Consider the following 25,445-nt stretch of genomic DNA (forward strand, 5'->3'; position numbering starts at 1 on the left):
GATTCCAGGCTCTAAATCATTTGAATGTAAGAACGTAAGACGGCCTTCCACCGATGAAGAATGTCCTCTTTGGCTGAGAGAACAACTGTGAAGGTAAGATGAGAGAGAGAACGAAACATGACAGGAAAATGAAAAGACTGAAAATAATGAAGAGTTGTAAAAGCTTGAACTACTGTCTGAGCCGAGCAACGAAGCTGCAATTACAACTTAATTAAAACTCCAATTTAGGCCGTGAGTGAGTGAGTGAGTGAGACACTGATGGCCGGATGTGTACTCGCGTGTGCACCGGGTGTGTGCCTGCGTCTGAGGCCGGCGTGGCGGAGATGAAACGGTGCAGGTGTTCTGTATGCGTTGGCCAGAAGAGCGAGAGAAAGGGAAGGAGAGATAGAAGGAGAGGAGAGGGAGGGGCCTAAAGCCGGCAGACAAAGTGGCTGCAGCCCACAAAACGTAATCTAGGCTCCCTAGAATACTGCGCACTCGTCAAGGCTGAGGTCAAATGCCTGACAGTATCAAGACACAACAAAGACACGGCTATCAGTCGCTTCACTCGCCTTCCATCCGCCGGGCCGACACTGTGTGTGGGGATGAGTGAGCGTCTCTGCACATGGGCGGGCGTGTGTGTGTGTGTGTGTGTGTGTGAGAGAACACGCACATGCCTACATGTCTGTGTGTTCAAGTAGGCAAAAGGGATTATTTTGATCCCGCGCTCGGTGTGATAGGGGTATTACGCAATAGCTATCTATGTAATAGTGACGTATATAACCCTCAACAGCTGCTGCGTATGCGCGCACACACACACACACACACACACACAATACACACGGGCACATATAGCCCATTTTAGAATCCTCTGCAAAGTTATAATCCGAAAGGCAATAAATATGCACGATCTGACGAGCACAATGCGTCTTCACACTTACGGTGACATTTATGTGCTGCTGTTTTTTCGGCAGGTAATTTATCCCGGCTGAATACAGACGCATTCAAGTTTATGATAATTAGATCTGCGAGTTATGATTGGTGATATGGAGACAGAATGAGGAACACAATGGCCGGCGAGTGAGCGATATGGCCGTCTCTCTCACTCTGCCTCCCTTCTTTCCTCGCGTCGTTTCTCTCACTCGCTCCTGTCCTGAGGAGATCTGTCCTCCCCTGGTAAACGCCTCTCTTTGTTTCCGTTTTTCACTCAGCCTCTCCATAACTCTCCTGTTCTGCCACTCTCATGTTCCTCTGAAGTGGTGGAAAGAGGGAGGGAGGGAGAGATGCAGATAGTGGGAGGGGGAGGCATGGAGACAGAAAAGAGGGAGGGAGAGTATGTGGGGGAGGGTAGCGCTGCAATCTCTGGCAGAGATAGCAGTGACGCACTATTACACACACAGGCACCTACACACACAGGCACCTACACACACACACACAGGCACCTACACACACACACACACACAGGCACCTACACACACCCACACTCCTCCAGTGCTGTGGCATTCAGAGGCCCGGGGGGGGCGGGTAATGTAGCCCAGGAGCAGTGCACTTGTCTGGGCCACAAAGACAGGATCCGGGCCCTACTTTCAAGTCAAACCTGGATGTGGAGAACAGGAAGGAAGACGTTTTGATTTGCCGTGTGAGCAGACAGGCGGTGGGACACGCACGTAAGGTCCGCAGAGACTTTGAGATGAAGATACGGCTCAGGATTCCCCGAGTTAGACAAGAACACAAACATGCTTCCTGTCCCCTGCCTGTAAGTGCGGGTGGAGACGGGTAGAAACAGGAAGGAAGTCCAATCTGAACTTCCTCCCGCAGTCAGACCCACCCCAACGACACAGCGTGGCACGTTATCTTCCTGCCTCCCCCCCCCACACACACACACACACACCCACACACACACTCTGGGTTTCTTACCGAGAGAGCGGCGTAGCTCCTCACACTGGCTGATGTGTGGGAGTTTCAGCATCTCCTTCCATTTCTTACTGCGACCGTTCCTCTTCCCTCCTCCACCTGAGAGACACAGAGACACATTTCAATCAGCCCATCAATCAAGTCACTGTTTCAACATTACACTTGGAGCCGTTACCCACAGCCAATGGTCTGCATCGTCAACACAAGAACAAGAGTACATCCAGCCGAGTGTGTGTGTGTGTGTGTGTGTGTGTGTGTGTGTGTGTGTGAGAGCATGTTGACCTTGCAGCGACCAGAGGCAGAGACAGCTGGTTCATCTCACCAGTCGCCTCTATGCACCATGACGGAGCATGTGGTGAAGAATGTTGACAGCTCTAAAGACCATGGGGCGCGCGCACACACACACACACACACACACACACACACACACACACACACACACACACACGTTGGAGATTCCTCTCCGTAGATGAGATGACCCTTAACACGAGGGGTGAATGACCTCCTAGTAAAACAGCGCTCTTCAAAAGACCCGAGGTCACTCTGTATGTATATTTTACTGAAATGCTCATTGCAACACCATCAGGGGTGTGTGTGTGTGTGTGTGTGTGTGTGTGTGTCAAGAGGAAAGCTTGGACAGTGGGATCGACGTGTGAGAGAGCGTCCGTGATCGAAACCGATCGTCATCATGTTTGTTGCTGACTCCTCCGGGTCAGATGAAACGACTGACGGTCAGTTTAATCAGTTCTATCCTTTTCCATCACTTTCATCTAACGTGTTGCTCCATCGGTAACAGGCGAGGACACACCAAGAGCACATTTTATTTCTGTCCGATATAAAAACTAAACTTTTTTAATGCTTCACTTTGAGGAATTATGTACACGTTTAAGTTTTCAAGATGGTGCAGCGCAGTATAAAGTTATCATTTAAGTTACAGACTGTCAAATCAAAGAATAAATAACTCGTCTTGTGACTCAGCCTCAGCAGTGATGAACCGTCCACATTCACACCAATAAAGCTTTCTCAACTTTATATCCCGTTAGGAAGCAGCCAATGAAACGTGCAGTAAACACGACGGAGACATTTTAGTGCTCGACTGTTTTCAATGCTGCTCGTCCACTGGACACATTTAAAGAAACAACACAAGGCGTCTTCCTGGTTTCTATCAATAAACAGGCAGTACGGTGGTTCAGATGAGGGGGGGGGGGGGGTTATAGATGGTAGAACATTAGTGAGGGAGATTAAAGACAGGGTTGGCAATCTTCTTTAAAAACATATGATATTTTTTGTTCTCATTACATCCTGACAGCAAATGATGAATCGAAGGCGACGCCAGAAAGAGACAAACATCACTCGTCTGTGGCCGTTGCAGGACTGCAATGAGCCAATCATTTATTCTGGCTCAGGTGTAACACTGCCTGCCTGTGTGAGTCCTCACACGAGTCACGTTCTTTGTTATCGTTCTCAATCATCATTTTGGGGGAGTGGCTTTGGAGGGGGTCACTGTGGCCAAACACCTTCACCTTCCCAACACACACACACACACACACACACACAAGCTTGCACAGTGGTCATGCTCTTACAAAAACACCCCCATTGCTCCAGACTCACTCACACTTGTTAGTCTTGTCCTATGTTCACAGTGAACAGTAACAACTGGAAACATACTATAAAGCCAGATATGAGCACTCAGGGCTGCCATGATTTATTTGGACAAGCGGTGGTAGCACACACTCAAAAAAGTGACTTTGTCACGCCATGAACAGCCCGACGGGAGCGTTAAGAGACGAGCTCCTCGTAGACGGTTTGCTGACAGAGTTCATAAGATGCCACTCGTCTCAGGTCTTAGTTGAAAGACCGGTTGTGGGGCTGCAGGGCACCGTCTGGTGATAGCCAGTTGCACACACTTGCTCCACACATACACGATGATTGATGATTGCAGTCAAAGCAGCTCAACAGAAAGCAGCAAACTGTCACAGATTGACTTCTTCCCCATCAGAGGATGATGTTAGAGGGAAGTGTAATGCTGCGTTCACACCGGTCGCGTTGATTTTTTGACGCACTGCAAAAAAGCGTCCAACGCACTGCAAAAAAGCGTCCAACGCGCCGCCGGTCGTGTTCACACCAGACGCCGCAAAATCTCGAAGCGCCGGAGAGGGGGCGTGGTTTATCGTCCTGGAAGCCTCGATCTGGCCGCCATTGTTTTCCGCCGTCAACCGGAGGAATAAGGACAATTTCTGCTCTGTACGTGTTGTGGAAGTCCCTCAAACGTCGGAATGCCAAACGCCGTCATGTCTGGTTCATAATATTGTTCAGAGGAGCTCCGTGGATTGTATCGAGCTGTATTCACTGTGTCTAGCAAGCCACCGGTCGCTGTTTACTACAGCTGTAGGAACACAAAATAAACTGATTTGGCTGTGATTCAACGGCAATAAACCGACAAAAAGGGACTCCGAAATAACTACATAATGATGCTGATTTGTACTTGTCTTCTCCGACAAAAAGGGACTCCGAAATAACTACATAATGATGCCGATTTGTACTTGTCTTCTCCGACAAAAAGGGACTCCGAAATAACTACATAATGATGCCGATTTGTACTTGTCTTCTCCGACAAAAAGGGACTCCGAAATAACTACGTAATGATGCCGCCGATTTGTAGGTTACTGGTCTTCTCAATGGAGCTCTGATGGATCGGTGCTAGGCTATGCTAACATCGTAGCAGCTCCACCAGCACTCAATAACGTCACGTAGACGTAAATACGGCAGCGTCTATTCATTGTTTGTACCGTATGGTTTACACACACACATGTATACACATAGTTTGGTCCGGTCTCTGTTGATATGAGGTATCGTAGAGCTCTGGGTGAACACAGACGGCTACAGGATTTATTTCCTGATTCAACAACGGCAGGAAGCCAGTGATGACAGGGGGAGCAACTCAACGCTGATAGGCTATCGCGCCACAGCGTCACGCGATTATGTCGCTGAAGTTGAAAAATTTCAACTCGCGCGTTGGCGATTTTGCGGCGTCCAACGCGTCCACCGCACTGCAATAACGCGTCCAACGCGCCGCGCCATCGCAAAATCGCGGCACGCCAGTCTCATCGCGTCTGTGCATAGACTTTGTATGTAATCTCGACGCGCGTCAAAAAATCAACGCGACCGGTGTGAACGCAGCATAAGTGTTGAGATTAGTAGTGCCTGTAATAGGATGAAAGTGATGACGCTTTTATACATGAACAAAAAAGACAAAAGGGGGAGAAAGTCCCCTAAACGTGGGGTCATATGTATATATGTGTGTGTGTGTGTGTGTGTGTGTGTGTGTGTGTGTGTGTGTGTGTGTGTGTGTGTGTGTGCGCGCGCGCGCGCGCGCGTGTGTGTGTGTGTGTGTGTGTACATGCCGAGTCGGAGTTGGCTGGGCCACCCCACCCTGTTTAATGTCACTCTGACGTCAAAGCCATGTGTGCAGGCCCTTAATGCAGACAGGATGGAGCACGTATTTATTTAACTTCGGTTCTCCCCTCCGAGAGAGCGGGGCCCTCCATAAACAGACTCCAGAGCAGTTTGGCTCATTCATAGCCGAGCAACAGCCCGCGGCGCTGAGATCATCTCGCAGGACCTCGGGCGGCAGTGACGAGATTCAAATGTCGGGACATGTTGAGAAAGACTCGGGTGTCAAAGCAGGTGACATGCCTCTCAACCAAGGATGCACATTCCTGAAGAGACTTCTGACGAGAAGATCGAGACACGTTCACCAGCGACTGGCCTCACATCATCCGCCGCGCCCCGTGTCTCCCGTCACTCTCTGCTGACAGCTAAACAGCTAAACAGCAAAAGGCCATTTAAAAAGAATGCGACACAGCTTTGGCCACAGATGAACGGATGAGCGAACACGACACTCAGCTCATTTAAAACAGCCTACGGCAACCAAAGCGCTCTTCTTCCTCGGTAATACGATGCAACAGTCTGTCATTTCTTTTAAAAGGGGACACAAAGTGCCAAAGGCATCACTGCAAAGAATGCGTACGTTGTATTATAGGAACAACATTTCTGTGAAATCACTCTGCAGCACTTTGATCTGACAGGAGGGATGAATGCACCAACAAGGTTTACTTTGAGTCTTCTTGCATTTTAAAGTCCGGTTCAATGTTTTTAAGGCAGTCTGGGAAACGGAAAATACACAAAGAGAGGCAGTAGACGGAGAATACTTTCATGCTGCTTTTGTTTGTATGTCTGAGTGTGGAGAGAGCTATGACTGCATCCATGAACGCTACATTCACGGGTCGCTTCTGTTTTCACACTATGCTCTTAATGCAAGTGCAGCCCAAATACAGTCAAACTCCATCCCAAATATGCTCCGCCCCCTGGCCTCTCTCTCTCCTTCATCTCAAGTGGCAGACTGTGGAAGTATTGTCTCAGGGCGTTTCACAGTTCCTGCAGATTCTACAAATTCAGACTTGAGATTCATTCACTTTTTTAGAAAACAGTTCAAATGAAGCTCACAACGTATTTCACATCCAACAGTTAAAGTGAACAAAACTGAAGAGACCGGATCGAAGAAATCCTGTGTGGCTGATCGGCATCTAAAATCTGGCCATATGTTGAATTCATAGAGAAACCGGTGAAACCCAAATCAGCCAACAGATGCGTTATAATAGAGCGCATTAAATATGTATTATATCAGCAGATATATTGGCTGATAAGTGACAAGAACATGCAAGATAGAAATGCCAAATATGTGTTTGAGGTAATAAACGAAGTGCTGAGATTATCTCAAATATCGATGTCATTATCATCAACCTCAAAATCCAGTATCGGTCTCGATCGCTCAAACTCATTTTTTTCTCTGAATAATAAAAAAAAAAATCGGTCTTTTATGAAAAGAAAGTGAATATCTTTTGTCTGGCCAACGGTCCAAAAGCTAAACACGACAGCCAGCCTTCTCACAGAGGCGTCTTTCACAGCCCGTCTTCATTTGGCATCGCCATGTGGGAGAAGCCGCTCGCCCGTCTGATGAACACATGTCACATGCCGACACACAGAAAAACAGCCACGAGGCCGGAGACTCCAGCGCGTCTGTGACAGCGACAGACCGGCCATCGTCACGCAATCCGCTTCAGGGCGTCGCACACAGTGACTTATAGATGAGTGCAAGAAGCTTTAATGACCTGAACACTAACGGCATGGAGGTTAAAGATCAGCTTCAATTTAAATAAAATACGCTGAGCATGAAAGAGAAAAGTAAATCAAAGGTAAAAAGCCAAACATGCTGTTCGGTACGCCACTACATTTTGGCACCAACAGCATTTTTCTAACTTTACAAACACTGATTACAATGTTTACCAAGTTATTTTTGGCCAATGTAATCATACCCTGAATATTTGGTACCAGCCCATACTCCCCCCCCCGCAGCAGTCACATCGGTGGATGTTCGGATCGCTCTCTAAAAAACACGACTTACATTGTCGGTAATGAGAAGAGGGTCACGCATAGTTTCGGGCCGTCGTACTGCGAGCACACAATGGAGCCTGGCCGTGATGAACGAATGGCCTGCTGCTTCCCCATACAGTGCATGATTGGCTGGAGTCGCCCCGATAAGGAAAACATGAGCTGCGAGTATCTGTGTTGCCCATTCAAAGCTACGGCCCAGTGTTTGCATAAGCTGATCCGTCTGTATACTCGCACTGAAAGACACACAGCTGAGAGAGACTCGCTCACCTCGCTCACATGGCCCCTTCCCTTGTTTCCTCCTCTCTTACTTCAGCTTCTTGCTCCCCTCCCCCATATGAACAGTTTTCTCCTCTTGTTTTGCCTTTAATAATTCTTTATGGCCAGACTTCCCCCTCTCTCTCTCTCTCTCACGCGCGCACACACACACACACACACACACACACACACACACACACACACACACACACACACACACACACACACACACACACACACACACACACACACACACACACGCCGTGGTGTTTTGCGAGACCTCTCCTTCCTCTGCCCCGTATCTCCGTGTTCGAGATGTTCCATTAAAATCGAGCCGAGGCGTGCTTGAAAACTGACCCTTGTTTTCACAGCGTCTTGAGGGAGGGGGGGCACGGCGAGACGACACAGAGCTGGATCGAGTGAGCGGGCGGACGGAAAGGTTAATCATCGATATGTTATCTGCTGCTGTCTCCCGCTGGGTAACTTCACGGCCTCGCTGAGAGCAGCAACACACACGCAGCAGTCCTCTCCGGCGCTGAGCCCGTGGGTGTGGAACACAGAACGTTTTACACCTTGAAGATTATCTGTGATGAGACGACCCCTTCAAGTCTTGTTTGAAGGAAGGACCGACCAAGGGCAGACACCAAAATTGTGACTATGAATTAATGCACTTGCTACTGGACTTCAGACTCTGCCAGACCTTTAAAAACTCTTTTTAGAGAAACTAAATCTTAACCATACCAACTTGTAAATACACTCGGCCGCACACATCGCTAGAATCCTGCCGACAGCCGGGTTCTCACAGGAAGAACGGCGATTCAACGTTTAATAAGGCAGCTGGAACAACGTCCCTATGATGTTCACAAAGTGCCTCCTCATGCTCAGTCGGCCTGCCAAGGATCGCGCTAATGAACCTCCCGGTAGCCACCCAGCTAAGCTAAGCCACCGCTAGTGCCATGCGGCACGGCGCGTACGCAACTCGCTGCGTCTCGCTCCCCGCACGGCCCATTTGTGGGTGTAATAACTGTAAAATGAGTCCCACATCAAGGGACAGTCACAAAGCAACGTGCTTTATGAGCCTCAGCTGGAGGAAACACCCCAGAGTGATGACAACAAGTGTTAGCCCAGCTATGACCACTAAACTAATAAAGCTACGCCGGCTAACGTCACAGGAAAAGCCTCACAAGTGGCGTGAGAGGACCTGCTGGCCTACAATCTGGAGGGTGGTGGAGAGGGAGCGGGGCAGATCCTCTTACGTGTTGTGTTCTATGGCAAAGGAGGAAAGAAAAGAGAGAGAAAAGAGAGCGCTTCCAACTTGTACGGTGGAAATAACTTCTATAAGCAGGATTAGTTTCTACTGTTTGTCCGGGGAATGTGAGCACCGGACCGGCCACATTCCTTCCTTTTGATGAAGACGGTAGGACTGAAAATAGAAACAAAGCGGAAGAAGATCTTTATGAAGATGGATGAATGCCCTGCATGTCCCTCTCTACATTTGAATATGAACACATGTGTGGAAGCGTAACACGGTGGTGAACATATGTCCGTGTCTCTGTTGCATGTGAGTTTGTATTAAAGAGTAATACACGTGTAAATGCTGCTCCTCTGAGACACATTATCTACCAAAGCTGGGATCTCTGGAGCGGACAAAAGGGCAGTGACGGCGGTATATTTCGCTGACAGTACAGATTTTTATTAATTTGAGAAAACGTAAGCAGTTGTCAGCCCCTCAGTTGTGTTATTTTACTAACTTTAGAGTAGAAATCCGGTACTTAAATGACAAACACTCAATAGACAAGCACTCAATAATAAAGGAATGTTTCTTCTTTCTTTCTTTCTTCTTCTTCTAGACCAGAATGCATTGCAGACATCCAACACGTTTTGACGACAGGCTGCAACTAACTTTTATCAACTGGAAGATCTCTTTCTGTCGTGCTCAACCATGCACCAACCTCTATTTAAAACTCACAGCTGAATGCAACAAGAAAAGATTGTCTCTCACAGGGAACTCTGGGAAACGTAGTCCTTCTCGAACTGCAGTAAAAGCTCTGGCGACGAACCCCAGATTGACAGCTTTGAATGCTTCCTTATTGAGACACGGCTGTATGGTCGGGTACAAGAAATGTATCAGTTTGTATCAATAATTGTTTCCCATGTCATATAAATGTGAAGTTGATCAAAGAGACCCTCCGGTGTGGTTGTTAAAGAGCTCTAATGGAGGCCTGACGTTTTACAGCTGAAGAGTAAACATGGCTTTTTCTCCAGACTTCACACGCCATCTGCTCGCTGTGATCCGGTGCTCCGCCAACTCAGGTGCAGCAAAGTTTTGTAAACAGTGGAGTCTGTGGCACAAAGTATGATCACACTGTTTCTAAAGGATCTCACGTGCTTTTAACGGCATTCTGTCCTACAAGCTTTCATATTCATCATATCAATATCAGCCAATGCAGTCTGTGACAAAAGACAATATCCGCTGTCAAAGCAGGTAAATGTTGAACGTACTGAATACTACTCGACGATATGAAAATGATTTAGACTGCGATTCAATTATTGAGGAGGCAATGTTGTTATGTTATACTGTTACGATGTTACGCTGCACGAGTCTGTGTGTGGCGATGAACTCTCTGCTGCTTGGCTGAGGTTTTACATCCACATGACCTGTGGGCTGCAGCTATGCTTCAAATGATCCTCGTGTTCTCACACACACCGTTTCTAAAACTTTGTATCGTATTCTGACCGGAGCTATTATTAGCAATAACTTCCTCTGACGTACGAGACTTTCATCCGAGTCCGAAGGGCCCTCGAGGCAAAAGACAGAATTGAGACACTGCATAATGTGTTGGGTTTCATTTTCCACGTCGAGTACTGAATGTATACATTTCACAGAGGCGGGAGAGGCGTCGTCTCGACGACACCAAACCACTTCCCTTACCGTGTCACTTCAACTGTGGCAGACTGGACACACCCTGTCATAACACGTCTCCCCCTGCCCACCCAGTTTCACATCAACAGGTGTGAAAGCTGACTTTAAAAAAGTCTAAACTTTTGAGCGTCTCGTGGTGAGACTCACAAGGTTCCGGCAGACGTGTTTGGCGGCCGTAATAATCGAGAGTTAATTCAGCGTATCAGCAAACAAAATGATTGTTTATGCACCGTGCACATTTATTAGTGGCTGGAAAACTGTTTGACATTTCCTGTCTCCACAACGAGGTCAGAGAGTTACAGGAAAACTGATTTAATGTCATGCTCAAGGACACATCAGCAGGGCAAACGCTTGCTGACTCAGTGGACCCGCTGAGGCAGCTGGTAGACAGACTCCACTGCTCGCCGTGATGTGGTGGAGCATGGAGGGGCTGGAGGAGGGACTCTCGATGCTGACCTCTGACCCACAGGAGCCGCTTCCTGTCTGGATTTGTGCGTATAAAAAAGAAAAGGTGGGGTTCGCACCGCAGCTCGGGACACTGCCAGTGATGACAACTGTCACTGTGACACACTGAAATACTTTGACAGCTGCAAACACCCACCTCTGGAAAGCCTAATTAAAGTCAAATTAGTCTCCTGTGCACCGTAAAAGGATCAATTGGGAGCCATTAGCGAGTGCTAATTAACAGAGTCAATGGTATAACAGGGAGAAATAAAAAACGCCGGCTTATTCAACATATTTGACGTGGCAGAGGAGCACCGACTACATCCAAAACCCTCATTAATGCTGAAAGTACTGAGCGTTTTCTTTGGTGATAAATCTGTTATGTCACAATAATAACACATCACAAGTCATGATGATAAATGAATGGTTGGTATGTTAACGTGATAAACGACTCAAATGATGACTGAAAAACCCCAATAAATGTCATGTCAACTGATCACCAAATGTTTCTGCACACATCTCACCACTGAAGCCAACTGATGGTGAAGTTGGGCCCGTGTGGAGACGTACACCATGCTCCTTCTCTCTGCTCCGACCTGTCCTCATCACTGAGGCCCTCCGGAGCCTCTGGCCGAGGACACCGACAGGGACCGAGGCTGTAGATCCGACCGGCGCGCCGTCACGAGTAAACACTCGTGACGACGCCAAGCACCGTTTAACGGCAGGTAAAGGAAAAGCCCGGAGCCTCGTAAGGAAGCAGCTGCCGCTATGAAATGGATTCACTGCCGCTGTGAACGATCCATTTCACAGCAGTGTTGGCGTTTAGTCTTGAACTGAAACGCAGTCCGATTACAATGCAAACCATAAGCAGGGGAAGGCCTCACACGCAGGCTGAACTGAGCCTGCAGCCGCACTGTGAGCGAACACAACGCGTCAAAGTTGACAACACCCTCTGGAGGCCATGGAGCCGGATGCTGGCGTCCAATCAGACAGCAAGAGGGGGAAGAAAAAAGAAGAATAAAAAAAACCCAAAAGTGGACTCGTAATAACACATTTAACCCCCCCCCCCCCCCCCCCCAGCTGATACCGTGCTGTACACCCACCCTGCGCCCACTCACTGCCTCTCTGCTCTTCCGCCTCCAGGTGAGCTGCTGCGGGATCACCGGCCCGCTGAGCAGCGTGCACACCCGGGGGGGGGGGGGGGGATACCGGGCCTTCTCCCGGTCTCCCCCCTCGCCTCTCAACCCTCCACTAGAACAGTATCCCCCCTCCCACTAGGTCCCTTTCAACAGCCGAAACGGCAATGCAGTGGCATCTTTCTGCGTCAAGTAAGCCCGCACGTTCACGGTACATTTATAATTGGGCTTTTTTTTCAAACACACGTATTGAAACCTACAATGACAGCTCGGACAGCGGCTCGTTGCGGGAGCACCGAGCCCCGCTGCGCAGCTTTATTTTCGGGGTCAACAATTACAATAACATGTAACGTGAACACCGGTAAATATCCGTTATGTCATCGTAAATATCCACAAAACCACCGGCGCTCGTGTGGAAAAATGTGCTCGACCGCCTGTAACGCGATGCTGCAAACACTCCCTGCGCTGTTCATCTGCAGCCCGCTGGGCCTCGCGTTAACCTGCGCGGCAAATACATGCGCGTTGTTGGTGTACAAACAGCTGATTTTCAGCGGAATATGTTCGGTGTCTGCCCAGAGACGAAATGCGCTGCGCAGGGATGACAGACAGAGGAAAGCAGCCGAGCAGGGCAGCCGACAGCTCGGGCTCGTCCGTGTCCATGTCGTGGACCCAAAGAAGACACAGAAAACACATTTTCATTTCTTCGTGTTGTTATTCTGCTGCGCTTACCTTCTCTTGCCTTCAGGAGAACCGTGTTGGCCACGATATTTTCAATCTCCATTGTCAGAATGTGAAGCCGGAGCAGTCGCGATACATTTCACTCAGCGGAAAAAGACGGTTTTTCTGATCAAACGTGCCGACGACGGTGAGGCTGCTGCACGCGCACAGGGCGAACGCGGCACTGGCGCATAGTAGGTGTTTAATAGTGGTCGTCGTTCCTCTCCATGGCAAGACGGATTTTTTAATTTTTGATGAAACCCTACCGATGGAGCGCTATGATTCCGACGGTGCTTGTTAGCATTCACAGCCTGCCTTCCTTCCTGCTTCGGTTCCCTCTTCCTCCTCTTCCTCCTCGCCCCTCCTAGCCAGCGAGAGTAGGAGGGATCAATTTACAACCAGTGCAACCGCACACACATTCACACACAAGTGCACGTACATGCATGCTAATTCCTCAGCTTAAATCTCCTGAAACTATGGATGGTTGTGACATGTATTGTGTGGCAGCTTTGGATTAAAACGTGCTTTATGTGTGCGGTTGTCTAAGTTTCCTTCTCAACCACAGGAGCGAGAGCCTACCAAGAAAAAAAAAAGATGTTTCCTTTAAATAATCATTATTGAATGGCTTTTTAATCCAAACATGAATGAAAATACTAAAAAGTAAACTTTTCCTTCCCGTGATTTCCTGCTATTTGCTGCTGGCTAATGTAATGCTGTGCAACATGCAGGCCTTTGGCCACAGAGAACAATGGTGTGAGGGTTTTAAGGTTGTTGCACGATGCCGGGTCGTACAGCCTGGAGATCAGAGATAACGCACCGGTTTCCTCCTCCTCACAAGCACACAGTGTGACCAGCCTCTGGGCTTTCTCGTCTGATGCTCGGAGGAGAGTTGTGTGTCTGCAGACAGAGAGGAGAGAAGTCGTTTGCCTTTAGAAGGACAATGTGGGAGTTGTAAAGTAATCAATGAAACTGTTCTTGAAACTATCTAGAGATCCATAAATGGGATCATTGAGAATACACAACAGGCCTCATTAGCTGTTTCACTTTTCCTTTTTACTACGGTCATAAACACATCACAGGGAGGCCTGAGGAGAAACTCACAGGTCGAAGGTCACAGGCTTTCATCTTCACTTCCTCACTGATTCTCTCAACACAGACAGTGTCAAGTTACTGGAACACTCAAAACATGTTGAACCGATGGACATGAAATAATGTTTGTTTTCAATCGACCTGACTGGGTTCATTTTGCAAGAATGATCCGGTCGCTGTAGCCTACATTAGTCTCTAAAGAGATCAATAATTTGACACAAAATATTGGTTTAAGAATTATTTTATTGATAAAAAAAACAGAGCAGCAGACCGTAGAACCGAGTGTTCTACAAAGCTGTGTAATACATGTTTATAAAGCAGGAAGAATGAAACTAAAGTCGTAGTTTACTCTCCTACCAACGACATGATCACCGTTATCAGTTCCCAGAGGAACAGGAAGCTGCACGGGACAGATACAACATAATAGTGAGTATTACATGGGATGGGCAAGGAGCCCGACCTCAGGTCAGCAATTCAATTTAAAGCCATGAGGCCATGTTTGCAGAGGGCTAACTCTGATGCAGTACTGTGTCATACTGAAGAGCTTTGATTCTTTCATCGTTTAAATTTAAGGTATTTTCTCATCAGAACAACTTGTGAGTGCAACAAGTGGATGCTGCCGCTCTAACAATACGCCTCCCATTTCAGAAAGAGACCGTCTGTGCAGTCGATGAACTGACTCTTATTTCACCATGTTAGTCGGGTTGTCTGGTATCCGCAGGGTCAACGGTTCGATCCTCGGCTGGGACGTGTCACGTGTCGAAGTGTCCCCGAGCAAGACACTGAACCCCGGCTCCCCGGGCGCCCATCATTGGCAGCCCACTGCTCCCTGTATCCAGGGATGGGTCAAATGCAGAAGTCAAATTTCGTTTATGTGTATATGTGTATGTGACAATAAAATCCTAACCTAGTAATGCACTGCGGTCCATAGTCTGCGGTACATGGTTGCTCGTCTGGAACAACATGAAACCGATCTACTGGCCCATCACATTCAATGCTGCCACCTAGTGGTGATAATGCACGACTACAGGCCATTACATGCAGCGCGCCAGTTGTCTTCTCTCCTTCAATCATGACTTTTCTCACAGAGACAAAAAGAGTATCAGACACCAAATGTATGATTTACATTTGAAATAGTTTGGGTTCAGTCGATTTCCTCTTAGTTTTACGCGACGGGAGAATACGCTGAAACTTTGAAGTTGTTTTCCAGTCCAGAAAAGCATTTGTGACATTAAATCATTATTTAACCACAACTGTGCATTTGGGCTCTAAATATTTAGCCGTTGTTCTATGTGCCCTCAGCGGTTACATTAACGAGGTTTAAACTGTTGTTCAGCTGATATTCCACCAGTGATAACCCGACACTATCCTTATATTTCTATTGTGATGAGCTTTAAGAAGAGCGTTGCCAAATAAACACACCTGTTAATATTCCAGCTCGTTATATGCTGCATTGTTGTACACTTGCCACTGGAACAGGAACCTGTTCCTGAACACATGTTGATGCTGAGCTTCCAGCGTCTTTGACCAATGACTGATGAGTTCTTTTTCAACTGTTGCTCAGAAGGATCTTTGTCTCTTTCACTTCTCAGTTTGTTTGAACCATCGTACAGAGTCCTGTTCTCCACTGACACAAACAGGACTGTTTTTGCAAACCCCCATAGAAAATATGAACAGTGGACTTTCTCCAAAAGCATGAAAGACATTTCAAACGTAGAGAGTCGTCCTCTAGATGGTGCTGCTGACCTATAAATATGCCAGAATTTCAGGCCTACAAATAACTGTTGGTCTTGGATTTTGGTTGTGTAATTTGAACAAAGGTAAGGCAGTAAACGCTCAAATGCATTTCATTCATTCAACCTCTACTTCTGCATTCATCCTCTCACTGGTCACTGCACACAACAGGCTGAGCCAAGATGACGAGTGAATGTTGTACCAAAGATATTCATGAATATTCATTTTGTGTTTGTACAAAAATAATCTCACGATGTGATGCCAGCTGTACAGCAGCAGGTCAAACTATTGAGATTCTGTTGTTAAGTCAGACTGTGTACACACTGCAGGTGAGAGGGAAACGTGGTTACAATGAAACCATGAATCTCATTTAACAAGGAAGCTGCAATGAGCTGTGAGCATGGCCTCCCTCAGGGTTTCAGAAGAGCTGTGAGGCCATACTGAATATCAATCAGACGCCATGTTTCTGCATCACGTGTTCCTCTCAATCCCGTACAGTTTGAGATGAGGATGACAGAAATAGACGGCAGTTGGTAGTTCGCCCTAATTTGTTTCATTTAAACTTGCATTTAGGACGAGAAGTGGATCTGAAACAGAATGGTTGCAGAAGTGCAGTGTAACGAAGTACATTTACTTAAGTACTGCACTTTAGTACAATTTAGGATATTTTAATTTGGCATTTTCAATTTATGATACTTTTTGCCGCTACTTAAGAGGGACATATTGTATTTTTGAATGAACTACATTTATCCAACAGTTTCAGATCAAGACTTTCTATTATAAAACTGATAACTTCATTGTTTGAGATTAAACTACCCAACAGTCGTCTATACAGGCATACAGGGAGATTACAGCGCAGACTGTGAATGCACGACTTTTACTTTTAATGAAGTGTTTTGCTCCTTTTAATTTGTTAAAATACATTATACTTATTGACTACCAATTATAGGCCTATATACATGATATAGAAATATAACATTCTGCATTCAAAGTCTGTCTGCAAATTGAGAACTTTTACTTTTGATCCCTTCGGCCTAGAGGCAGCTCGCGCGCACCACACTTTGGGAATCCCTGCGGAGGCTATATTCTGCAGGTAATAATACCTTCACTTAGCTTTTACAAGGTGTACATGTACTGACAACGGAGCTGTGGTATTAATGCTTTTAGAAAAGGTTATGAGTGTCATGGTGCAGGACTACCTTGCTCTGAGCTGAACGCGTGAGGACTCGAGACGTGAAAGAGCTCCACTCACGCGTCTGTTGATGTCTGCTGTTTCCTGGCTCTGTGGGAGCTCGCACGTGACTCAGAGCCCGTGCGCCTCTGAAGCAGCTGAGGACGCGCAAAGCAAACGGAAACACCGCAGTTTAGAGCTCAGGAGCTGCCAGTTTACTTCTACATAGTTGAGAGGGGCCGCTGGTCATTCTCCAACATGTTTTCACTCGGCGAGAAGATGGAGTTTCTCATAGGAAACCCCTTTTCAACGCCCGTCGGTCAGAGAATCGGTAAGTCGCGATGCTTTTGAAACTCGGAGTAGTTCACCGCTGGATTCATCATTTCATTTACCGAATCAATCACATGTTCCAGCGTTTCACAACCGCATCACGGGGAAGTGGCGTAAGACCATTTAATTACACTTTTGCTGTTTGATCTCCTGATCGAAAATGTTTAAAAATTAACTCCAAATTTGACAGAGACATAAAGAAGTCTTTAGAGCCAATGACGCGCGGGAGGCGGGACTCGAGCCCACCGAATCTTCCGTTTGATTGGCTTATGAGAGTTGAGTGACGGATCATTTGAGGAATGAAGGAGGCGCTGGTGTTTCCTCTCACTTCCTCGATCACTGATGTGTTTGTCGAGATTCGGGTTCACACCATTACGCACAAGTGTCACTTCCGCTCTGCAACAACAAGCAGAATGTGTCACTTTAAAGTTGTTTTGAACCAGCAGTGGATCCTCAGTGGCAACAGGTTGCTGCTTTTTGTGACGCAAACAAACCCACAGCTGCATGAGACAGATGTGTAATCACGACAATCTAGAGATGTGACGGAACGACACGCAGCCATCTCAAGCCTTCCTTCCTCTGACGTCATCCGCTCACTTCCTCACGCAGTCACGTCAGAGAGGCTTCTGCTCCGTCAGGCCGGTGGCAGCAGAAAGCAGCTGACAGTCACATGAAGTGGAGGGAGCGAGGGAAGGAGCGAGGAGGGGAGCAGAATGCGACTGAGGAAGGCAGTGAGGGGTGTGGGGGTGTTAGCGGAGAGGAATGAAGGAGATTTAGAGACTCACGAGGAGCCTGTGAGGGGTGGAGTGCAAAGAAAACGGGCTTTGATTGCTAAAGAGTTTGGAGGGAAATGCATGTTTAAGCAGAAAACCCATTTTCTCAATCAGCTTATGGCGATAAACAACGAGTTGCTATAAAAACCATATTATCTGGAGGATACACTCACTGCACATCAGAGCTTTTTAGTATTTGAGTATTATGTTGCAGATGTCATGATATCAGAAGAAAGTCTCCTGGTTATCGCTTCATGTTCTCTTCCCATATCAGCATCACTGCATCACTGCATCACTGTATACAGTTACAGTGGGACATATATGTGACATGTATGTGATTCCCTCTCTGTTGACAGAGCGCGCGACCAGCGGCGCTCTGCAGTCCGACGACTGGGGGCTGAACATGGAGATCTGTGACATCATCAACGAGACGGACGAGGGGTACGCGAGTAATGCTTTCACCAAGAAGCCTCCAGCTGAGCCCGTTGGATGCACACGGACCCTTCTGACTAACGCAGTGCTCCGTGTGCAGCTCCACCGTTCATGTTTAGTGCCACGTGCTTCATGATTGAGTTGTTTCTTGTTGTATTTCTATGGAGATCTGGTTGTGACTGAATGACAGTGAAGGCACAGTTTGCTCTGCAGTGGTTTCTTTAATGCTAAAAGACGAAAGTCACTGTCATCCTGAAATGCAACCTGTGTTACACGTATACAGTCAAATCTCACATGAACCACGAACACAACTACCTTTCTTTGCTTATTTTCTCATTCATCAACATCAGTTTTTATTTGTCTCAGGCCCAGAGATGCAGTCAAAGCTATTAAGAAGATAATCGTAGCGAACAAGAACTTCAGAGAGATCATGTTGGCCCTTACTGTGAGTACCTGCAGGGGATCGGGGCTCTGGTCCTGATTGGCTGGTGGCTTTGTCGCGATGCTTTATTCAACATTGAAGTCTTCGTTATTTCGACTTGCATAGATTTCATTACCGCTGTCACACAGGTTCTTGAGGCCTGTGTGAAGAACTGTGGCCATCGCTTCCACATTCTTGTGGCGTCGCAGGAGTTTATTGAAGGAGTGTTGGTGCGTTCCATTCTGCCCAAATACAACCCCCCCACTGCCCTCCACGACCGGGTGCTCAGCCTCATACAGGTATGTGTACAGGTGTGTGTACAGGTATGTGTCTGCTCCTGCAGAGCAACATATCACAACAGCTGTCTGCTGTGCTGCAACTAATGAGGACTTCCCTTCCTTGTTGTCTGAAATCATTTATTAGTCGTGTCCATAAAAAAATGAATGAATTAATAAATCTCCATCACATTTTACCAAAAGCGATGTCTTGCTAATGTTTTCTTTTTTTTAGTGCTAAACCCAAAGATATTACATTTACTCCAATAAAACACAAGTAAAGCACGCAAATAATTCCAGCCGTTGTGAGATATTCCAGTTGTGTGTGCTGATCCCACGGCTTCGGAGGTTTGCTTCAGTTGGACTCTGTTATGGCTGCAGACGCGTACAATCGTGTGCTACATGGTCAAAGCCAGTTCTGTGTAATCACAGACGAGGAATGATCATATTAGATGTATGTGCTGACGCAGCAATCCTTCTCTGTAGCTTTTGGGTTCTTCTTGTTTTTTCCCACATTTGGCCAGTTGGCTGTTGAACGCTGATTTAGGAATCCGTTATTCTCATGATTTGTTTCGTCATATCCTCCGCAGTCGTGGGCCGATGCGTTTCGTAGCTCTCCCTCCCTCGGGGGGGTGGTGTGCGTATATGACGACCTGAGGAGACGTGGTCTGGAGTTCCCCATGACAGACCTGGATGCTCTGTCCCCCATCCACACTCCGAATCGGGTGAGACTGTCTACAAAGTGAGACAACACAGCAAAAGAAATGCATCTCCAGATATCCATCTCTACAGCGCACCTTCTCCTTTCATCTTGCAGAGTATCCCAGAAAACGGGACCCCTGAGACGAACCCCGTCGCTGCTTTCACACATCAGCCACAAGCAGCTTCCAGTGTTCAGAGTACGTCCACTCCAGTCCTGTCCAGTGAGGGACCAGCCTCCCTCCCCGCAGAACAGGTACAACAGTCAGTCACTGACGATATAAAGCAGGTGAAGAACTGACCTTTGGCTGTGAGCTGGAGCACGGCCATTGTTCACGGTTTTAGTTCCACCTGAGCTTTTCCTGCGTTTCCCCTTTCAAAATATCACTGTATTACGTGAGCAATAGGCTGTTTCTATGCACGATGTTGGCTTTGTAGAATAAACGTTGTGTTGTTGCTTCTTTGACTGCTTTACATTTTTTTTTTAAGTTTCTTAATCAGGAACAGAAGCTGCGAAGTGAGCTGGCGCTGGTGAAGGGAAACCTCTCTGTGATGACAGAGCTGCTGAATGAGCTCATACCTGGACAGAGCCAGCAAGATGACACAGAGCTGCTACAGGTGTGTGTGTGTGTGTGTGCGTGTGTGTGTGTGCGCGTGCGTGTGTGCGTGCGTCAGTCTTTGTCCATCATCAGTGCTGTTTAAAACAAAATGAGTTGGGAGAAGATGAACCATAAATGATTGTGTGTTTTGTTCTGATGCTTCATTCGAGTGTGATCGTACATTACTTTAAATGTGACTTTATATTCAACTGTGCAGGCTACATTTTTGTGTTGGTACAATTTGTCAATTGATTGAACAGCATGCCATGTGTGTCTGTGTTGATCTTACATGGGGAGGCAGAGATACTGATTTGTTTCTCTTCCCTTTTATTACTCTTTCTCTCTTCGGGCTGTTTTTTTGATGCTGCCGGTACAGTTGCTCTGTACTTCATGTACTCTCTGCAAGTGTAGGTATCATGTTGTTGGCAAAGAATTCTGGGAAATGTAGTAAACTAGCGATTGACGTAAAAATAGATGAACCGGTTTAAGAAAATTGGGTACACCAACAAAAGTACATTTGAACATCGTATAAGCCTGGGACTGGATTTAACGTGAAAGATGGATGATTGATTTACTCCATGTGGTGAGAATGAATTAATCTCTCTGTCCTCCGATGTCCAAGCAGCAGCTGTACTCGGTGTGCAAGAGCATGCAAACTCGAGTGGTGGAGCTCATCCCCCAGCTGCTGGATGAAGCGTTTATAGAAGAGCTGCTCATGGTCAACGATGACCTGAACAACGCCTTCATCCGCTATGAGAGGTGTGCCGCAGCCTGGCTTCATGTTTCCCATCATAAGATATGTAACATGTATCTTTCTCATTGCTAAATTCATGCTCATTGCATTGTAATTGTGTTTTAGGTTTGACAGACTGAACAAGGCACAAATCCCAAACAGTCGAGAGGTAAGAAGACGACTCGCTCCTCCTCATTTCTGCTGTAAGAACAAGCTCACACACGAGTTGACCCCGCTGTGTTGCGTCCTCACTCCAGCAGAGCTCTGCCACAAGCCCGAGCCTCATCACCCTCAGCCAGCCTGCTGTCATCGCAACAACCAGCCAACCAGCAGCCAGCAGCACCGGCGCCAGTCGACCGCAGCCAGCCGACCACAGTGAGTACACATTGTAGAACTTCTGCTTCATAAATATACCAAATCCATATGTAGAACATGCCTTAAACTGGAGTTTTTGCTTTTGTAATTTGCCGTATATATCTGGCAGAAAACAGGATGTAGTGGCTCGGCATCACATGGACGTTCAGTGTTTATGGGCTTTCACAATAACATGACAACTTAGGAAGAAGGAGAAAATCCAGAATTGCATCTGAAAGTAGCCGATGAGTACAAAATCACTGTTTCCATTCATGTTTGTGGTTTTATTATTCAAAAGTGTTGCGACAAGAATTGAGGTAACGGAGTGGAAGAGGGCTTTTTCATTCAGCTGTGACTGAATGGGTAAGAAACTGTCTTGCAGAGGAGGAGGGGGAGTTCGACATGTTTGCCCAGACGAGAGGCAGCTCCCTGGCTGAGCAGAGGAAGAGGTGAGCGGTGCTGCCTGGTGACAGAGACTCATCACATCCCGACACCACGGACTGTCACGTGTCTGGCGCTGGTGTTTCAGAGACGTGAAGTGCTTCAATGATTTCATTAAAAACGTCTGAATGTAGTGAGATGAAATTACAAGCTGCCCGGTGAGCCTGAGGTTACTTTTGCCACCAAACCTCTGATGAAAGGTATCTACAGTTGAGTTCTGGCCGACAGCACATGACGCCACATAAAGAACACAAAGCCTGACAATTCGATTTTTCAAACTGCATCACAAACAGAACGGTTATTTGAACAATAAGAAGTAAACAACGGTCTGGACCGCCCCCATGGCCGAGTGTGTAATGTGGGCGTGTCGCCTAATTGCAACATTCAAAGTTTGACTCTCGGGCAAAAAGTTGAAATGAATATTTAGTTGAATACAGCCTCCACTGGATCACTGCATCACATCCTCTCCCCAGTGTCCGGTATGAGGACCCAGGAGCTGTGGAGGGCCTCGCTGGAGCTCTGGACAGCAGGTTGCAGGTCACAGGAGGGGTGAGTGTGCCACCATCAGACAAACTCAACATGTCCTGTGAAATACAAAGTGTAGAGATAATCGCTGAATACAGCTGAAACACAGTGTCACCTCATTTTCATGACTGTTCCTTTTAGATGCCAGCCGAGAAAACCTCTCAGCAGAACGATGTTGACCGATGGTTATCTGGTGATCTGGTCAGAGAAGCTTCTCTCTTTATGAAACGTGTTCTTCATGTGATGTGTAAGATACTGCAGGATGATTCATCTTTAATCTGTTTTGTTGTGTTTGGACGTGCAGGCAGACCAGTCTTCAGTTAGTGAGGGAGTGTCCAGTACAGGTGTGTTGTTCTGTCTGCTGGTCCATTGCTGCCAGTTTAGTGTTGAAAATAATGTTTCATATTTCGTGTTTACTTTCTGTGTGTTCGTGTGTCCACGCACATCGACCTACAACTCTCCCTTTCAGAGTTTGATCAGTTTCTGGAGGATCGGGCGAAGGCATCGGACCAAAGAGGACGGACGATTGAAAGCGTGCCGCCCTCCGCCTCCAGACCGCCGCCGCCGCCGCGATCGAACCACCAGCAGGAGAGATCAGACCATCTCTTCTCACTTTGAGTCTGACTGGATGTAAATATCAACGTCCACACGCCATCATATTAAAATATGCCCACAATCACACACATGCTGTGTTAAGTCAGGTTTCCTCTGAAAGCACACACACACACACACACACACACGCACACACGCACGCACGCACTCACAGAATAAACCTGACACTACAGACCTACTACCGAATCAACTCAACTTCGATAATTCCTGCTCTTTATCTTTATGTGAGTATAAAAAACTTCCTGTGACTGTATTTCTGAATTGTATTATTATAATGTTAAAATGCAACTATTGTTGAGAGTTAAGTATAATGTTGAATACATGTTTGATATCGCGCCATCATGTGCCTTTGACGGCTGATCTTGTGTAGATGAGAATAAATCGGGTTATTATTCTGTAAACATGTTGCGTCCTCTTCTTTACAATGATGTGTGCTGAGTCATTCATCTCAGCTGCATGATGGGAATTCACCCTGAAGCTTGTTTTATAACTGATCTCAGTGCAGTCTTTGTGTGAGAGATCGCTGCTCCACCAAATCGAGGTCAAATGATTCTTCTTCTTCTTCTTCTTCCGTCTTGCTTCATGCTCGCTGTGAATTATCTCAAACCATTTTATATTTCTCACACAAATGTCTCCTTGATGACGTCTCAATTGCTTGAAAGTAAATCTGGTGACTAACACGTGAAACTAGCTTCTCAGACGTGTGCTGCATGTTTGCGTTGAAGCTAGCCAAAACATCAGAGCCTTGAAAAAGCCATCCTCAACAATATGTCCGCTGTTTGTGTTCTCAGGCACTGATTTCAGTATGTTATTGTTCACAAGCTCAAGGATGTCTGGTACAGGAGTCTGTGACGCACCCGGAGGAAACCCTATAACTCGCCCTTCTGTTGTACATCCACACCTAACACCATGCCTCGACCAGTCACCTGTGTTGTCTTTGTCTGCTGGATTTCTGTTTCTGTCCTTCTACATGGATCTGCATCGTTTGCTTCTAACATTTCAACCCAGATCCAGCTTCCAAACGCCACCGTTGTTCAAGACAAGGAGGACACAGGCTGGGATTCAACATTTCTTCAGCTGAGAGACAGTTTGCTGTCCTATTCCCAGCCCGTCCCTCCATACACCCTGCTGGCAGACGCTAAGGACCACCACTACATGCCCAAACCCAGACATCGCCGCCTCCTGCGTCTTCTGGGATCCTCTTTTGACCTGTTCTGGATGTCCATAGATCAGCCATCTCAAGCCTCTGGGTGTCATAGGGGTGGTCAACCTTTGGGTAATTCGTCACTGCCCGCAAAATTGCCCAGCTACACCGCTGTCAACCTGAGTGCTTCTCCAGAGCTGAGAGAGGCTGCAGCAAACCATCGCCTGAAGCTGGTAAAGGAAGCTGCAGATCTGGACCTCAGTCCTCTGCCCTCGCATGTCGGCAGTTCGGTCAGAGACTGGTTAGTGCGCTCTGCCACTTGTGGATTGAGCTGCCAATGGGTGGATCTGGGTCCGGCTTTCTGGCCACGTTGGCTGCGGCAGACTGATTGTGAAAAATCAGATGGAGTGCGAAGTTGCTCCTTTCCTGGTGGGATGGAGTGTGTGCGAGCTCAGATAGCTCGCTTAAAGATCCTGGCTTGGCACTGCTTGGAAGTCAGAGAGGGAGGAGATGTTCCTCGAGGGATTAAAGCCGAGAGATCTGATGGCACAATTGAGATGGGGACAGGTGAAGGCATGAAAAGGTGTATATGGTCTATCGTGCCTTATCATGTGGTCACAGCATGTTCATGTTCTTCTCACTAGGGCTTAAGATTGTCAAGCCTCATAATATGCTGGATGCTTTATGTATTTTATACTGTCATTGAGTTGTTGATGAAATCAAAAATGTGTCAAATGATTTTTCAAACCTAATCATATTTGCTTTTCATCACTCAGTAAGACGTTGCACCTTAATATTACTGACTTTGAGCAGAATTTAATAAAAGATGTTGTCTCCTGATGAATTGTTGAATTATTTCGTTTCTTCAGCAACACTCTGTCAAACACGTCCTCTCTATTGCTGCTTTCACTTTCTCCATTCTGTGATGGTCTGGGGCTTAAAATGTAGAACTTTTTGGTCACAAGTTTTTCGCACCCAAAGTCCAGAAGGCCGACATGTCTGGTGTCAATAACAGCATACATGATACATTCATATGTGTTTTCAGCAATGCTTTCACACTGCAGACTTTTCGCCTCTCTTTTTCAGCTTTTCACAATTAGCCTGTGTGTACTTACGTGTGTGACGTACATTTTTAATTTATTTTTTGTTAAAGAAACTTAAAAATATCAATCTGAAAGGAATATCTATCCTATCCTAAAATTGAGAATCCAAGAGAAATTGGTATCCAGTTCTGACAGTGTGATGACAAAATCATTTTGCCACAGGAATGGTTTTCTTTTGTAATGTTATA

General features: G+C 46.8%; 3 protein-coding genes across 6 annotated transcripts in view; 2 read left to right on the forward strand and 1 right to left on the reverse strand.

The window, feature by feature from the left end:
• Positions 1-13,136, reverse strand: part of grk4 (G protein-coupled receptor kinase 4) — a 32,843-nt gene extending 19,707 nt beyond the window's left edge. For both annotated transcript variants that reach the window (XM_079278670.1, XM_079278669.1), the window contains exons 1-2: positions 12,835-13,136; positions 1,897-1,992 (exon numbers count right to left, since the gene is read on the reverse strand). In XM_079278670.1, coding sequence (XP_079134796.1) covers positions 1,897-1,992; positions 12,835-12,886 — 148 coding nt within the window. In that variant the 5' untranslated portion in view covers positions 12,887-13,136. The remainder of the gene's footprint in view (positions 1-1,896; positions 1,993-12,834) is intronic.
• Positions 13,137-16,989: 3,853 nt separating this feature from the next.
• On the forward strand, positions 16,990-23,887 carry LOC306785164 (target of Myb1 membrane trafficking protein). 3 transcript variants are annotated; one of them, XM_079279402.1, is made up of 15 exons: positions 16,990-17,147; positions 18,276-18,360; positions 18,718-18,796; positions 18,922-19,071; positions 19,638-19,772; positions 19,865-20,002; positions 20,236-20,364; positions 20,968-21,104; positions 21,205-21,247; positions 21,339-21,453; positions 21,815-21,881; positions 22,347-22,422; positions 22,540-22,599; positions 22,703-22,742; positions 22,868-23,887. In XM_079279402.1, exons 1-15 carry the CDS (start codon positions 17,075-17,077, stop codon positions 23,014-23,016), a joined length of 1,476 nt encoding a protein of 491 aa, XP_079135528.1. In that variant the 5' UTR covers positions 16,990-17,074; the 3' UTR covers positions 23,017-23,887. The 3 variants fall into 3 exon arrangements, with proteins under 3 accessions (XP_079135528.1, XP_079135526.1, XP_079135527.1); XM_079279400.1 differs by having other exon boundaries at positions 21,336-21,453; positions 22,868-23,435; XM_079279401.1 differs by having other exon boundaries at positions 20,971-21,104; positions 21,336-21,453; positions 22,868-23,429.
• A 32-nt stretch (positions 23,888-23,919) lies between these two features.
• On the forward strand, positions 23,920-24,937 carry LOC306785165 (noggin-2-like; the record flags this gene model as incomplete). The annotated part of the gene is made up of 1 exon (XM_079279403.1): positions 23,920-24,937. The coding sequence occupies one exon, from the start codon at positions 23,920-23,922 to the stop codon at positions 24,796-24,798; it is 879 nt and encodes a 292-aa protein (XP_079135529.1). The 3' UTR covers positions 24,799-24,937.
• Positions 24,938-25,445: the final 508 nt, after the last annotated feature.

This window comes from Melanostigma gelatinosum (assembly GCF_949748355.1).
Source record: "Melanostigma gelatinosum genome assembly, chromosome: 11".
Classification (NCBI taxonomy): Eukaryota; Metazoa; Chordata; class Actinopteri; order Perciformes; family Zoarcidae; genus Melanostigma; species Melanostigma gelatinosum.

Coding starts and splice junctions, on each gene's coding strand:
- LOC306785164 (XM_079279400.1), top strand. CDS start 17,075: ATGTTTTCACTCGGCGAGAAGATGGAGTTTCTCATAGGAAACCCCTTT. Junction 18,797..18,921: donor AGATCATGTTGGCCCTTACT/GTGAGTACCTGC, acceptor GCTGTCACACAG/GTTCTTGAGGCCTGTGTGAA. Junction 22,600..22,702: donor GATGGTTATCTGGTGATCTG/GTCAGAGAAGCT, acceptor TTGGACGTGCAG/GCAGACCAGTCTTCAGTTAG.